This window comes from Pelobates fuscus, chromosome 6 (genome assembly GCF_036172605.1).
Source record: "Pelobates fuscus isolate aPelFus1 chromosome 6, aPelFus1.pri, whole genome shotgun sequence".
Classification (NCBI taxonomy): Eukaryota; Metazoa; Chordata; class Amphibia; order Anura; family Pelobatidae; genus Pelobates; species Pelobates fuscus.
The window spans coordinates 172,105,196-172,122,072 of record NC_086322.1 but is presented as its reverse complement, the minus strand read 5'-3'; the positions used below and the strand labels follow the sequence as shown (position 1 = coordinate 172,122,072).

Below are 16,877 nucleotides of genomic sequence, written 5' to 3'. Positions count from 1 at the left end.
CACACTAACGATGTATTTTCTCATCTAGTATGTCTCAAGAAGGGTTAGAGGATTTCTCCATCCCGAGCACTCCGGTTAGACCAAATACCCCATCACCGGAAGAAGACATGGCTAGTCCTGCATCGTTCAGGTCATGGACAATCCCTCGCATTACCAGCGAACTCAGGAGGCGACACATTCCTTTCCCCGCTACTGCCAGGAAAGTGGAACTATACAAACTGTTGCACACCTCAACTGATAACTCTGATGCAGGGGAAGGGACTAGCCAGTCTAACCCGACAGATATACACGGCATGCTTACATCCCTCATGTCATCCATGGGCAAGGTCAACTCCAGGCTGGAGAAACTGGAATCGGTCACCACAGCCCTTACCATGGCTGGGTCAGCCACTGTGACCCCTCCGCCACTGGTCGAGTTGCCACTAGTTTCTCCAGCCACCACCTCTGACGAGCAGGAGGTTAACCCTGCCCATATGATACCTGAGCACCTTAAGAAAGACATCCTGGAAGGTAAAGATGTCAACTTAGCTGCACTACTAATTGCCTCCCAGGATGTGGTGGAGCATAAAACTTATGCGTATGAGGATATTTCTGTGGTGGTCAAGTCCAGGGATGCACGCCTAAACAGGAAACTCACCATCCCGGAATTTGTGTTGGCTTTTGGCATCTACCGGGATGTCATATGTGCCGTTTACCCACACAGGCGTGAGGAATTTGACATGTATATGCACAGGCTGGTGGACCTGGGCAATAAATATGGTGGATCGGCATTCTACGATTACCATAGATCTTTTTCTGCGAAAGTGTCAGGCGCCTTCTCACAGTACGGGACAAGGTCCAACTGGAGTAAGATAGACACAGTGATTTTATGCAGACACTTTGCAGGTCTAAGGACGCCGGCTTGTGCATACTGCTCCTCCATGTCTCATTCGGCAAATTTTTGTCCCACCACTGCTAACGAGCATACCCACTTGCAAGGACCTAGCTCCGCTGGTCCTACGGAGAAAATAGCTAAAGACAAACTGGGTAGACCTATCAAGTTTCTGGGCAAATCCCAGATATGTAATAACTTTAATGTTGGTACATGTAATTACAGCGGTTGTCGTTTATTGCATATATGCTCAAAATGTTTCAGGGCACATGCAAAAATCATGTGTCCCAATAAAATGTATCCCAAACAGTACCTAACGTCTATAAACATATCCCTACTTGCGACATTTCTGTCACAGCATCCATCTACACATTTAGTAGATTTCATAATCTCTGGTCTATCAGAAGGATTCCACACGGGTATCATACATATGCCTTCAGGAATCCTGGAATGTCCAAATCTACAATCCACCCAACACAACCCTACAGCTGTTGACACACTCATAGCTAAATAAGTGACAGAAGGTTTCTTATTGGGACCTTTTCAATCCCCTCCTTTCACTACATGGAGGACAAACCCTATCGGGGTTGTCACAGGGAAATCTTCCAACAAGCAGAGACTTATTATCGATTTGTCGGCACCACACACCTCTACCACTCCTAGCCTCAACTCCCTAATACCATCGGAGGAATTTTCCCTGCAATATTCCACTATAGATCACGCCATTACGGCTATCATACAGGCAGGAGTCGGTGCATGGCTCAGCAAGACCGACATAACAAATGCATTCAAACTACTACCAATCCACCCCACACTGTGGCACCTACATGGCATCAAGTGGGCAGGGAACTACTACTTCTTCTCACGCCTAACTGTTGGTTCTAAAAGTAGTCCAGCCATATTTGACACATTTGCCGAAACCCTATGCTGGTTACTACTCAATATATCCAGATGCCCTACAGTCTTACATTATCTGGACGATTTCCTAATGGTCGAGGAGAATTCTTCCCCTCCCAGTAGCCTCAAAGAAACCGTCAGCCTATTCAACCAGTTGGGGGTCCCAGTCTCCCCTACCAAGACCGAAGGCCCAGATACCATCATCACTTTTCTGGGCATCATGCTAGACTTGGCCAACATGCAAGCTAGCCTACCACGCACTAAGGTAGAAAACATCCTGACAAACATCAACCTCTATATACAACTACGCACTTGTAACCGCAAAGAATTACAATCTTTACTGGGGTCACTCAATTTTGCCATGCGTATTATACCTCAAGGCCGTGCTTTCATCTCACGTCTCCTCAGCATGTTCCCACTGTTTCTACATGATGCACACAGATTATCCCTAGATACCCAAGCCACGGCAGACCTTCTCATGTGGAGAAACGTTTTAACCACCTGGAATGGTAAAAGCATGTTCCTCCCTCAATTGTCTGACACCTCTCCTACTGTTTGGACAGACGCGGCGTCTACCACAGGTTTTGCAGCGATATTTGGGAACGAATGGCTTTGGGGCAGCTGGCCTTCAGAGGTTCAGGACCTGGAGCGTTTTTCCTCTACCTTAGCTCTTTTTGAGATATATCCCATCGTGGCGGCTGCCGTGGCATGGGGACATCTATGGACAGGTTCATCAGTAAGGTGTTACTCAGACAACCAAGCAACCTGTTACATTATTAACAAAGGTCGCTCCAAATCCCTTACTATCATGAGATTTTTGAGGAAACTCACTTGGTTGGCAGCATGTCATAATTTCTTCTTGCATTGTGTTCATATTCCAGGTATATGTAACGAGGCAGCTGATAATTTGTCTCGTTTTAAATTCCAGGCCTTTCATCAACTTCTCCCATCAGCCGCGCTCACAGCCACGGCCACTCCACTGTTCCATCAGCTAGTAATGGACTAGACGTTATCATGCAACATTGCAGAACTTTGTCCCAACTAGCTCTATCTACAAATACCAGGAAAACCTACAACAGAGCTTTCAGTTTATTCAAAAGATTCCTTTTGGAACACAACATATTACAACCGTTCATCATGACATCTTTTTTAGGTTTTGCCTCTTTTTGCCACATCAAACTCAAACTTTCTTACAACACAATCAAACTATATCTTACAGGCATCCAACATCACATGCTGACATTACAACCCAACAACTCAAGTTTCATGTCATCATACCAAATCAAGAACATCCTTAGGGGTATACAAAGATCCGAACCCCCGCATACAGCACAAAGGCTTCCTATAGATTTTCATATCTTTAAGGAATTATCACAACTACTAGATCTAAAACCCTTCTCCATCAACACAACTCTAGTCATCAAAACAGCAATTTACGTGGCTTTTTATGGGTTTCTGAGACCTAGAGAATTTACCGCCATCAATACAACACAATCCACTCACCTACTGCTCCATTCGCACTTAACCAAACACATGGACTATTATATCCTGACACTACCTCATTCCAAAAACAGTCAACATGCTCCACCCGTAGAGGTTAAATACTATCCGACTCACAACAGATGGTGCCCCGTCCAAATACTGGACTCTTATACAGAGAGTCTCAAGGCACCGCCATCACAACCACTTTTTGTTCTACGAGGTTCAGTTCTCACTACTACCAACTTCATGACCCACGTCAGGTCCTTACTAACACAGCTGGGACTCAAGCCAGCTAACTATTCAGGCCACTCCTTCCGCATAGGAGCGGCCTCCACAGCCTCCAGTGCAAACATACCGGTTCATGTTATCAAGACACTGGGGCGCTGGAAATCATCCGCTTACACATGATACATTCCTAACCCTGTACAAGAAGTAAGAAATGCTTTTCAGAACATGTCTTGTTAAAAGTATGTATATTGGTAGTTTGTATTAAATATTGAAATTTCTATTTTTGCCCTCTTTATTTTCAGGCCTACCTCATCGTCGGTTCCGGCACACCACAACCGACTTGCTACTTTTATACCATCCTACACTTATTAAGGTCTTATTACTCTTTACCATCATGAGCCCTTCACACAAGTAGTAAGGCCTTTTGGCCTGTGTTTGTGGGAGGGGCGTATGACACACCCCTTCCTTTCTTAAAGGACACCCCTTACCTGGCTCCATACCTTCGAGGTCAGCGTTGCATCACCCTCCCACCCACTCCTCTTTATCAAACTCCTTTTTATTACATCTCTTCTTGGTGGGCCCTCTTTATTTTCAGGCCTACCTCATCGTCGGTCCTGGCACACCACAACCGACTTGCTACTTTTATACCATCCTACACTTATTAAGGTCTTATTACTCTTTACCATCATGAGCCCTTCACACAAATATATATATATATATATATATATATATATATATATATAAATATATATATATTATTTTTGTAATAAAATAAAATTGTAGATATCTGTGTTTATGTTTGTATATGCACTAATATCTCATATATTGTAGTTATGTTATATTATTATGGTTATTACATTAACAAAATAAGATATATGACTATAGAGGTTAGTTTACATCATTTACTTTTAATTAGAATCATGAATGAATCTTTTTCTCAGATTTTCACGTGCTAAGTATGAAGAAAACTCTAGAATTGGAAATGTGGTGACATCACCAGAGTTTAATATGTACATCTCCTGGAATATTTGAAAGAATGACAAAATCGTGTTACCATTGTTGAACTGACTGCTTAGTTGTTGTTTTCTATACATGTCTTTGCAAAGAGTACACACATTGCAGCTATTAAAACAAGCTAGTTTGGTTTAACTACAAGGGTTAATGTAACTGCATTATAAAGCTTTGGCTCTCAATGGTTAAATTTAGTTTACATATACAGCTTGCCACTAACAATACCCATTAAACAAACAAGTCAAAACTGAAAAGGATATTATTAACTAACTTGTATTTTAAAATTCTTAAAATGCAAAATAAAAATTAATGCGACTTAGGAAACTGATTTAATTGTATATGTTCACTGTTCAGGATACTGGTAGCAATAAAATAAGAATAAATAAAACAAATATGGTATATATTTTATATTAATATTATATATATATATATATATTTATTTTTTTAACTGCAGGAATAGGAATCCATTGAAGCAAAACATCTGTGTAAAAATGCTGTGCCGGGGCTATCACAAATCTTTCTCAGAACTCTTTACTCTGATCCAGAAGTGGAATGCCTTGAGGGAGGCTGGAGGCCCTGGGTCAGCCATATGGCAACAGAAACCCTTGGAGGAACAGCAAGAAAAACTGGATAAACTTCAACACTTCCTGACCAGGGCTGAGGCAGCCCAACGAGCAGGTAATAGAGGGAATTCTGGGTAACAGAAGCAGCAGGAGCTGAAGCAGTGAGAGCCTCAGGCGAGGATTCTAAATTGTTTCATCTTTGAGTTTGAAACATTACTACAATTTAGCACATATCAGCTTTACTCTTATCAGCTGTACAGCAAGATAAGTAGTAGATCATAAAACATGGTTAGAAAGCATGTCTGGCATCAAACTGTGCGCTTTCTAATCCTTTAAAACTAGAATCAAGGCGAGTAAGGGGTGCGTATATTTTAACAACTCTCGAGAGAATATTTTTGTTTTATATGCACAAGAGGTCTTCTGGGAAGCTTATGTATGCATAGCATTGAGGCTGTGTCATTTTTTGTACACAATGAAACACAGCTACATTAAACAATAAAGGAGTGCTATCATACACTTTCAATATGCAGAATAAAAAGGTAATGAATAAAATCCAGGTAAAACAATAAGCAGTTCTGCCAAATGAAATGTCATTAGCATATATACATACATATATTTTGTTTGGCACACAAAAAGTATGTTTGTATTATAGTATTTAAGGTGGCTCAAATTAATTTTAAGACAGGTGACTTACTATTTTCACTATAAAAATATTTACACTCAAAGCTCTTTTTCGTGATTTTTATTGCTACTTCTCATGGGTTGTCTTCAAAGCACAACTAACCACGATGCGCAGAGTTTGCATGATGCTGGGAGGCAATCAGGCATCAATGGTAAACAGTTACTGCACATCATAGAATGCTGAATAGTTTCTCAAATAATGAACTCCGGTATTAAATTTGGTATTTCTAAAACTGTGTCCCCCACTCCCGATGCTATTTCCGTGGTTGACAGATAGACTATATATTGATCATGTCCTCAGCATAAATTGGATTACCTAGTATGAGAACTAATGAATAGAGAACCTTTTCCCCAAAAAATGTTTGGGTCTTTCACTTTTCTTTCAGTGCAATTAAATGAGTATTCTAAGCACCATTACCAATACAGCTCCCTTCCACTGGTAAACTGGCACCATCCGACAACAAATTGCCAAACTGTTTACCAGTGATGTAACTAGGAACTTCAGGGCTCCGGTGCAAGAATCAAAGAAGGACTACACTCATTTCCCGTCTTTGCTCGTCTATAAGCAATCCATCTGAGTAGGATGTTAGTAGAAGAGTCCACTTGAAAAACCCACATTTAATAAAGAGCATGTCAAATAGACATTTTGGGACTCGTGTCCTATTTTCAATATATAAATGCCCTTGGAAAATAGTAACACTCACCACGATATATTGCAAACAACAAATAAAGATCTTCCACCCATCTCCGGAGATCTTCCTTGAGCTCCAGATATTGCTGCCATTGCTTCCAGCCAAGGTCATGCTAGAAATGATGACATCATCATGACGAGCACCATTTCACTAAACTGCATCGCTAAGCAACAGTTGCTAAGCTATCCCCAAATCATGGCTTGGATCTGTGGTGGTGCTTTCCATGACTGTTCCACACCACACATTAAAATTGTAATTTGTTTCGGTTGAATCACTTCATCTAAAAAAAATTTTGTTTTTAAATTCAGGATAGCAGAATTTCATCCTTGCTGCAGTTCAGCTCATCAGAATTAGTGTGCAACAATGCAAAAATGGCTAGACAATATCAGGCATTTTTGCAATGGCAGTTAAAAATTTGATTATAAGGGTTTCTGGGGAATACTTGTGAAAATTACTGCATTATGACCACATTGTAAGATTGATAGATTTACTAAAGCCAAATGCGGTCAGGATTTAGTCAGTACGACTTATTCTGTATGTGTTTGGATACTTTCGGCAAATCCGTAAAGTCTGCATTTGAACCAATTTAGAGTACAGGGATGGCATGGCGGCCGATGATAAACTGAATGCATCCATTAGGATGCACATTTCCAAATAACCATTTACTTGCTTTTTGGAAGAAGATAATTATTTGCCCGCCGGCAGCACTAGTAACCCGCAGGCAAATAGTGAAAAACCTTCGCCGGTGCAAGGATTAATTTGCTTGCAAGCCAGTTGCCACATTAGAAAGGTAAAAAAGGAAATAAATAAAAATCTTATGAGTGTCAATAAGACAATAACAGAAAAGGCCCCATCCCATAGGAGCATTGGGTGTGGGGTTTCGCTATATTCATGGGGGGGATCCCTTTTCCCAACTATTGGTGTTGAGTGGAGGCCCTAATATTAATAATAATGGAGAGAATGGCATGACCTAGCCCTCTATTTTACAATTAATGAGAACCCTCACTCGTTGCCAATGGTACATGGTACCACACTTTCTCATTAATATTAGGTCCCAAAACTATCGCCAATGGGTGGATCCCAGGTAAACACCAGCCCCTTCCATCCCTCTGTATTAATATTTATTTATATATATATATATATATATATATATATATATATATATATTATTAATATTTGGGTTCCCACAAGTTCCATTTGGGCCAGGGGAGAGACACTAGCTTCCTAGCTTCCCTGTATTGTTATTATTAGGGCCCACACTCATTTGACATGGGTGGGGGTCGGGGTAGGACACTGTATCCTCCCACTTCATTTTTAATATTACGGCCCTACACCAGTCATCCATAGGTGGGGGTCGGGGGGATGACACTAGGTCCTCTGCTGTTAATATTAGAAAAGCCCCTATGACTTTCCCCCTCCTCCCCCCCCCCCCCACACACCTCTTATTTAACAGGCCCCTTTTCTCGTGTCTTGGCAGCAATGCCAGTAGGGTCGCTATTTTTCTTATTGACCCCTATAGGATTTTTATTTATTTAAAAAAAAAAAAGAATTAATATGGCAGCTGTGTAACAAGTGCTGGCCGGCCGTCAGAGGATTTGAAACTATCAACACATAGAAAACATACTTGTGTGGTGTAAAAAACATACAGAATATACAGTAAAATATGTATTCCTCTTTTAGTGATAAAAAAAAAAAAAAACAATGCAATTAAGATTGAGGAATATGGAAAGGCTTATTCTTTTAGTGGTCTTCACAAATCAGTAGATGACCACTGCGCCATGTATCTACTGTAACGTTATTGTGTTTGCACTACACTGCACAGTGTTCACACAGTTGTACAGCACACACTGGAATAATCACACTCAGAAAAAAAAGATAGGATTTCCTTTCTACTAACACTTAATAAAAAAAAGAACCTGTCAAATAGTACGTTGGTGATTCCACGTTAGTGTTACGTGTCAAAAGTTAGCAGTAGCCAAAGCACTAACCAGTTTTACACTAAGATGAACGAATCAGGCGATCTACCACTCAACGTTTCTGTGAGTGCCATTGCAGCAGTAGCTAGACAAGAAGAAATGTTTTGTTTTGTTTTTTTTGGGGGGTGGGGGGGGGTTACTGAACAACACACTTCCTTGAAAGAGGATTTTATTTTTGAAAAACCCCCCAAAAACTTGGTAATTCAAAGATGGTGTGAAGTGTCATTATCAGTACACACATTGCTAATTGTTACCCCCAGTCTCAGGCTAGGATGCATAAAGTATGCTAACTCCCACTCAAGGTTTTTGTGAATGACATTGTGGCAGTAAGTATGCAAGAGGAACCTTTTCTTTTTTTTTTTTTTTTCGTTTTTATTGCACATCACAAAGGATTTTCTTTCTGCAAACACTTACAAAATATTAAAAAAACTTTCAAAAACGGTAAACTGATTTTCATACAAGGGTCAATGACACAGGCAATATCTCCCACTAAAAGTTGTTATAAGCACCTCTGATAGACATTAGCTATACTACAATACCTTAAACCTAGTGACACCCTAGGGTTAATGACACTGGCAATATTCGACTCAAAGATTTTTTGAAGTGCCACTAGCAGTAGCTAGTTAGATTGGTATACCAGTAAGCTAAACCTAGTTTTGCACTAAAAGCAATGACGCAGGCTATCTCACACTCTCTCACACCGGCACAGGAAGGGCAAAACATACAGTATCACTGCTGGTCTGTCTCCCTCAATAGCTGCAATCAAAGTGTCTGGAAGAATCTTTTAGGAAGTATATTTTGTTTTACCGAATGTTTACTGGCTGTCCTTTAACCATCAGTCATCGACAGGAGGGATAACCCACATGATTTGCCAGAGCTCTTGTCGATCATGGCTGCCAGGATACTAGTTGATTCAGCACGCAGAATTGTGTCACACCTGGGACTAAAGGTAACGTCTTACCGGGCCTTAGAATGGCTGGACTTTATGTACCAGAGAATAGTCAGTAAACTTGCCGAGGTCAGGGACACAACGATGAGGGAAAGCCAAGAGTCAAGGATACCAGAATACAGGGAAGTCAAAACGAAGCCAAAGTAAAAAAAACAGAAATAAATGCTCAGGAACACTCTCTCGGATAACCTACTAAGGGAAACCATGACAGGGCAATGAGGAGAACTAAAAATGTGTTAAATTAAGCCTCTTACAGATCTGATTGGCCGAAATCGGCTTTTGACCCCAGAACGTGCGTGCGCGTCTCCCACGTGATGTCACACGCAATCCGATGTTGTCCTCACCATGGGTGGACGTGGGGTAATTTATTTTGGCTTGGATCCGCAGCATCCAGCATCCGCCAACATGTCGCTGGAGTCAGGTATACTGACATGGCCGTTGAACGTCACTTCCGTTATTGTCAGGGAGGCAATTACTGCAGATACCGCAAGGGGAGGATGAATATATTACAATGGCAGACTAAGCTGCTTATTTGCCCCACCTGGCGCCAGGAACAGCACTCGGAATCACAATCAAAACGAACATATCCATGCATTGTGCAAGTAATCTGTTCATGTGGCAGTCCGGAAATCAGAATTTTAGACAATAGTCCAATTCATCAGGCAGGGGAGCGGGCATGCTGAGGACAGCACAGATACTCTCACTGACTCATAAACATATTCATTGGCACACACTCTTTAATGAACACAAAATCTCACATACATACACCCTTTACTGATACACACATGCTGACTCACATGCACACTAACATACTTTCTTACTGAACCACACACACTCACTGTAATTTCACATTAAACTCTACATTACCTAATTGGGCCACCACACCTCTTTCTTTTCCGTCCCCTTTGCTCTTGCCTAACATCCGGCTACCATGGATATGATGTCATGAATATCCCACTTTCTCATTAGGCCAGTCTGGCACTACCTGGGCACCTTGTGATACGAGAAACATCTAAGTTTCGGACTCTTCAGAGGGGGACTTTGATATAGGTGCTGAGGACCATATGACCATCCCTGAAATGTTGAGTTGGGCTGTGAAATGTATCAGACGTGGTTAAGTCAGAAAAGTCCAGCAACAGAAGATCAATTGTTTTGCAACATATGGTGGCTCTCCGCCCCTCCTCACTCCCCCCCACCAAATAAAAAAAAAGATGGCTATGCCTGCATGGGACAGGTAAAATATACTTGTTCCCAATGGTCACTGGAATAGAAGCAGAGTATTCACCATTGGGGGTCTTTGCAAAATATGGTGACAGAGCTGCTTTAACCCCTTCTTTGCCAGTACATTTATATTGTTTGTTTCTTTTTCAGTTTTTTTAATTGTATTTTATTTACACAGTCCAGTGTTGTGGGGCTGGATTTTGTTGATGGAGCAAACTAGGTTAGGTTAGGTTAGTGATTAGCATTTTTTTCCATTGACATCAATTGGAAAATAATAGAATCTGATCCTTACTGAAAAGTGTTATAACCTAAAAGGAGACATAAAATGATAAAGTGTAGTAACAGGTCTTGCGACCAGGGTCTGGGACGAGCACAATATTGTGTGAAATAAACCTGAAGCCTGGGGTGCAAACCAGTTTCCCCGTGAGTTTGCAACAAAAATAATTTCCGTTCCAGGGTCGGCCTTTTGATGTGTGGGAGCTGGGCAGTCACACAGGGCGCCATCGCAACACGGGCGCCAGGAAGCTGTAATAACTCTCATACACAGTACAAATATATTTCAGCCTCTGCTTCTTTTATGATACTTCAGGTAAAACTAACATTTCACATCACAGCTATCATGAACTACAATTTCCTTGAAAGCAATTTCGTGGACAAGTTACAGTGCAGGCTACATTTCCCTTCATCCTTTGCTATCCTGAAGGTGGTAAATGCAAAGCACTCCAGCTGTCCAGTCAGAACACAGCCATTACAGCTTGTTCACTGTGTGGGGCTCTAACCACAGAAAAAGTGCAAGGAAGCACAGAGCAAAGGAAGTGCAGGGGAACCTGGGGCAGAGGAAGTGCAGGGGATACCGGGGCAGAGGAAGTGCAGGGGATACCGGGGCAGAGGAAGTGCAGGGATCCTAAGGCAGAGGAACTGCAAGGGAGCCTGGGGCAGAGGAAGTACAGGGAGACCCTGGGGCAGAAGAAGTGCAAGGGAACCTGGGGCAGATGAGAGGCATGGTAGCCAAGGACAGAGAAAAGTATTTTACTAATATGAGGGAAACAATTTATAGAAATAGGCTGCCAAGAAGTGCACAAGTGAAAAAAGGTTGTGGACCACTGCTCTAGTCTATAGCATTAAATGGGTTATGTAAAATGAATAAGATGGGTAACAGTTTGTCATGTTATTGATTTATCCTGCTTGGTCACAGCTGCAAACCAGACAGATTGTCTGTTTACATTACTATAATATGGATGGATTTATCATACTGCATATTGTATCACATTTTAGAGTGATTCCCAGTGGCATTGCTTATCTTCTCCTGCGTTTTGCTACTGACCTTAAAGAGTTCATACACCTGATATGTAAAACATTTGAGCACATATACTTTGGACAGTAGATATGGATTCAGACTGTATGACTTCAGCAGCGCATATCTTACATTTCTTGGATAAAGATTGACATTGTTTATATAACCTTCACAAACAAGCCATCACTCAACAGTGTTAACATATCCACTATATAGACTATATACACTAATCAGCTCATTCACCATAATGGCAATTGTAGAGAACTGACAAATGAATTTCTCACTGTATGCCAAAATAGACACATTGGAATAATTCACCAACTCAACTGTTATAAGCTCAGCTGTTTTTGGCCTAGAACTTTCTATTTCCATTTACAATTCACACTCCAGCTGTCTTTCCATTTTGGGTCCTCATCATAACTAATCATGGAAGGTTCTACTTGATATAACATAAGACATGCAATACAAAAAAGGAACAGATTAAACCTCGCCCAAAATGTAGATATAAACGGTTGTACGTACAAAAATGTCCAAAACTATTTTGGACAGTGAACCTCAAGGTAAACAGAGAGAAACAGAATACTGGTGCAATACAGTAGGTATAATGTTTTAAGCTGGGAGTAATTACAATTAGCTACCACTCACATTCTTATAAATTAATTCAGAGCTCTGCTGTTTTTTCGCATGAACAGAACAATCCCCGTCTAAGGATATATGTTGGTATGGTAGCCTCATTTGTTTAACAAATTCATCCACTTATAGTAATGTGTTTAATGGTATTTACCGTCCTGACAGGAATAGTTGTGCCCAGCTACTGCCGTGCGCCTGGATTCCTGATAAACCAAGCCTGTCTAGGGGCGCCAGCTGCTGTGGATCTATGCCCCCTTATAGCCCCGTGACCACCCACGTTGAGGATGAGTAAATTGGCCTTTGACCCCAAAAAACGGGGGTCGCACATTTTGGGGTCAAAGGCCGATTACAGCCAATAACAGGAGGGTTATTTAAACTTATTTTTACATTCTCTCATTGCCCTATCATTGTTTCTGCCTGATGGTAATCCGAGAGTGCCTTCCTGATCTTGATTTTTTGGTATTTGACTTTGGCTTCGTTCTGACTTCCCTGATTTTTGGTATCCTTGACTTTTGGCTTTTTTTCATCGCTGTGTCTGATTCTCTATCCCTGACCTCAGCAAGTATTCTGACTATTCTTGGATACGTTAAGTCCGGCCATTCTAAGGTCCGGTTAGACGTCATCCTTAGTCCTAGGTGTAATACAGTTTTGCGTGCGGTATCAATTAGTAATCCTGACAATTTGCTAGAGCAGAACTTGCACTAGTATAACCAGCATAAGGTGGTATAATCCCCAACTAGGATGTGTTGTTCCCAAGAAGCAGTTGATTGATGCAAAAAAAAAAAAGGGTAGTATATATGAAATATAAAACAAACTTTAATTTGCAAAACAAAAATAGTTAAAAACAGTATATAAATACTTAGATGAGTCCCACTTAACGTGTTTCGCCACTTAAAGGGCTTCTTCATGCGAAAAAACAGCAGAGCTCTGAATTAGCTCATAAGAGTTTGAGTTGTAACGACTTTTAATTACCCACCATTTAAAACACTATACTTACTGTATTGCACTATTATTCTGTTTCTTTCTGTTTACCTTTGAGGTCACTGTGCAAAAGACTTTTGGACACTTATATACGTATACGTATAACTGTTTATATCTACATTTTTGGCGCGGTTTACTCTGTTTCTTTTTTGTATTGCATGCACCAACAAGGTCCCGGAATCCTTTTATTGTTCACTGCTGCCCGCCTTACACCCTCTGTTTAATATATTAGCGAGCGCCTATTACACTCCTTTCTTCCATAACGTAAGATGTTTTAACAAATTATTATTGTTTATCTTTATTATTAACCTATTGCTGATGCTAAATTTGCCGTGTTGTCCACCACAATGTTGACTTTGATGCAATCCATCGTGGGGAGTTGCCTGGCAACTAAGACAGTTCCCCAGGATTCTTTCGGTAAAGTCTGTGTCCGCTAAAATTCCAATCATCCAATGAATTACAAACATTGGCCTTAGTCACTGTGTCTGCCTCTTCTTCTCTTTGATCTGAGGCAAGAGAGGCAGAGAAATCACTGATACCTGCATGGTTATTCAAGAAAAAAACTGATTGTATCTGGATTGACAAAATCTGGTGAAATTGCTGATTTCCGACCGCAATGGATGCTCTCATATTTACTAAGCCAAATATAGTTAGAATTTGGTCAGCCCGAACAATTAAAAGCAGTGCTTTTGCATACAAAAGTATAGGATTCAGCATTGGTTTTACTAAAAGTTTAAACCGAATGCATTATGCACATTTAAAGTGAATGATAATTTTGTGTTATTTGCCTGCTGGCAGCGTTTGGACCAGCCAGATGATTTGCCTCATTCTGTATGTGGCTATTTGCACTTTAGTGAGTAATCTTGTTAGTGCCATATCTTTTCTAGAACAGTTTTACTTTGAAGAAAGAAAAATAAAAAAATAAAACCTCTCAAATTAACCCTTTCAGCTCAGTTTTATTACTGTGATCACACTGATCAGTACTGTTCAGTTTTTGGCTTATTTTTTTCAAAATGTTACTGCCAATTGGGAATGTTTATATACATACAGAGGATATTAGTTACCATACTGCTAATTTTTAGTACCCTACCTGTCCCTAAACCCTCATGGAGAAGCCCTATTTTTACTAACAAGTAGCAACAATTTGTATCAATGTACTGTGGGCATGTGTGAATAAAGCCCAATTGTACATTGAAACTGTTACAGTATTGATACTTTTTTTGGCTACTTTGCACACACTGCTTTTAGTTTTTGTTTTTTTTTTTAATTTAAATTCTTTATTTTTTCGTGCTTGGATTATACATGTTACATTTACGCCAGCAGTGCCACAACAGCTAATGCCAGAGTTTCCATAAACATATAAAGACAATAGTATGGCATGAATAACTGCACATTTTTTAAAATTAATAAAAGTAGACAGCAGTGTGGTGCAAGTCATTGCGAAAATGGATATCAAATTAGATGTATTAAATTAACAAAATATGAATTAACAAATTAATTAACAAAATAATAAACAAAGTTGTTATAGTGCATGCAGCCCTTTATTTGTTATGAATAATATGGTGATAGTTTCCCTTTAACATTCCAACAGCAAAATGGTTATTTAAAGGAAAATTGTCAGATTCTCCATTATTATTTAAAAGAAAAGATTTCACATATATTTCAATCAGCAGTTGCTACGGCCAGTAAGGTATTGTCAAGTATAAATAGGGGCATTCATTTTGGGGATGAAAATATAATTTTGCCTCTTTAGAAAATCACTAGTAAGACCACACCTTGAATATGCTGTGCAAATTTGGGCACCTGTTCATAAGAACTAGCACTAAAAATAGTTCAGAGGCGGGCTACAAAATTGATAAAATGATTAGAGGATTTTAGTAATGTAGAGAGGTTAATAAATTGAAATCTCTTTAGTTTGGAAAAATGGCGCCTCAGAAGGGATATGATAACATTATACAAATATATACAGGGCCAGTACAAACCATTGTCTGGAAATCTATTCATAAAAAGGACTATACATAGGACACAAGGTCACACATTTAGACTGGAAATTTAATCTAAGGCAAAGGAAAGGTTTTTTTTTACAGTAAGAACAATAATGATGGTGGTTTTATTAGAGTCTATACAGATACATACTTTTTTTTTAATTAGTGGGGTAATAGCTTCTTGATCCAAGGAGATGTTTGACTGCCATTCTCGGGTCATGAAGGATCTGTTTTAAGTGCATATCCTCACTTACAATTGCTCCATAAGACAAACAACTTTAAAGGTACACTATAGATACCAAAACAGCTTTAGCATAATGAAGCAGTTTTTGTGTATAGATTATACTTCTGAAGTCTCACTGCTCAATTCCCTGACATTTAAGAGTTAAATCATTTTTATTTCTGTCCATACAGCCCTAGCCACACCTTACCTGGCTGTGATTGACACCTCAGGTTTTGATATTTAATCAGATATTAACTTACTTTAGATGTTTTACCTCCTGCTCTGTACATTTAACTAGTAATACACAGGAGGCTCCTGCAAGGTCTAGCAAGGTATTAATAGTGCAGGATATAAGAAATTATAAATTAAACAGACTGGGCAATAAAGGAAGTGTAAACATTAGACCTCACTTTAGTAAGGCTGTGCACATTACATGCAGGGAAAGTGTGCTGCGTAAATTAGGGCTGCATAAACAAAGTGATTTAACTCCTAAATGGCAGAGAATTTGCAGTGAGACTTTAGGGACCTGATCTATACACCACAATTGCTTCATTAAGCTAAAGTTGCTTTGGTGACTAGTGTCCTTTTAACCCCTTAAGGACGGCGGTTGTGTTATGCCGTCCTTGGGGACCTGGCTCTAAACGTCAGCGGGCGGCATAGCACGTCCACGCTGGCGATCCGATGGGGGGACTTACCTGGCATCCTCACGATCACATGGATGGAATAGCCGTCCATAGCAGTGCAGCAGGGAGAGTGCCTGGAATGCCAGGTAGTCCCCCTGCTGCCTGTAATAAAGTAAAATTAAGTTTTAAAACTGTGTAGAAAATATATACTTTTGGCATCCCAGTGCATCCCAGGGAGTCCCCCTGCTAGCGATCCGGCCCTCCTGGGCCATGTTATCGCGAAGTCCTTGCGAGGACCTCACGATCACATGGACGGAATAGCCGTCCATAGCAGTGCAGCAGGGAGAGTGCCTGGAATGCCAGGTAGTCCCCCTGCTGCCTGTAATAAAGTAAAATGAAGTTTTAAAACTGTGTATAAAATATATACTTAGATTATATATATATATGTATGTGTGTATATATATATATATATATATATATATATATGATCTAAGTGTATATATACACATACACTGTCTAAGTGTATTTTATTATTGATATATAATAATTATATATATATATATATATATA

General features: G+C 40.1%; 1 protein-coding gene across 1 annotated transcript in view; it reads left to right on the top strand.

Moving 5' to 3' along the window:
- The window catches only part of TTC29 (tetratricopeptide repeat domain 29), a 353,701-nt gene that overhangs the window by 73,517 nt on the left and 263,307 nt on the right, over nt 1-16,877 (top strand). Inside the window, exon 4 of the mRNA XM_063460092.1 lies at nt 4,944-5,167. Within this exon, the coding sequence (XP_063316162.1) occupies nt 4,944-5,167 (224 nt within the window). The remainder of the gene's footprint in view (nt 1-4,943; nt 5,168-16,877) is intronic.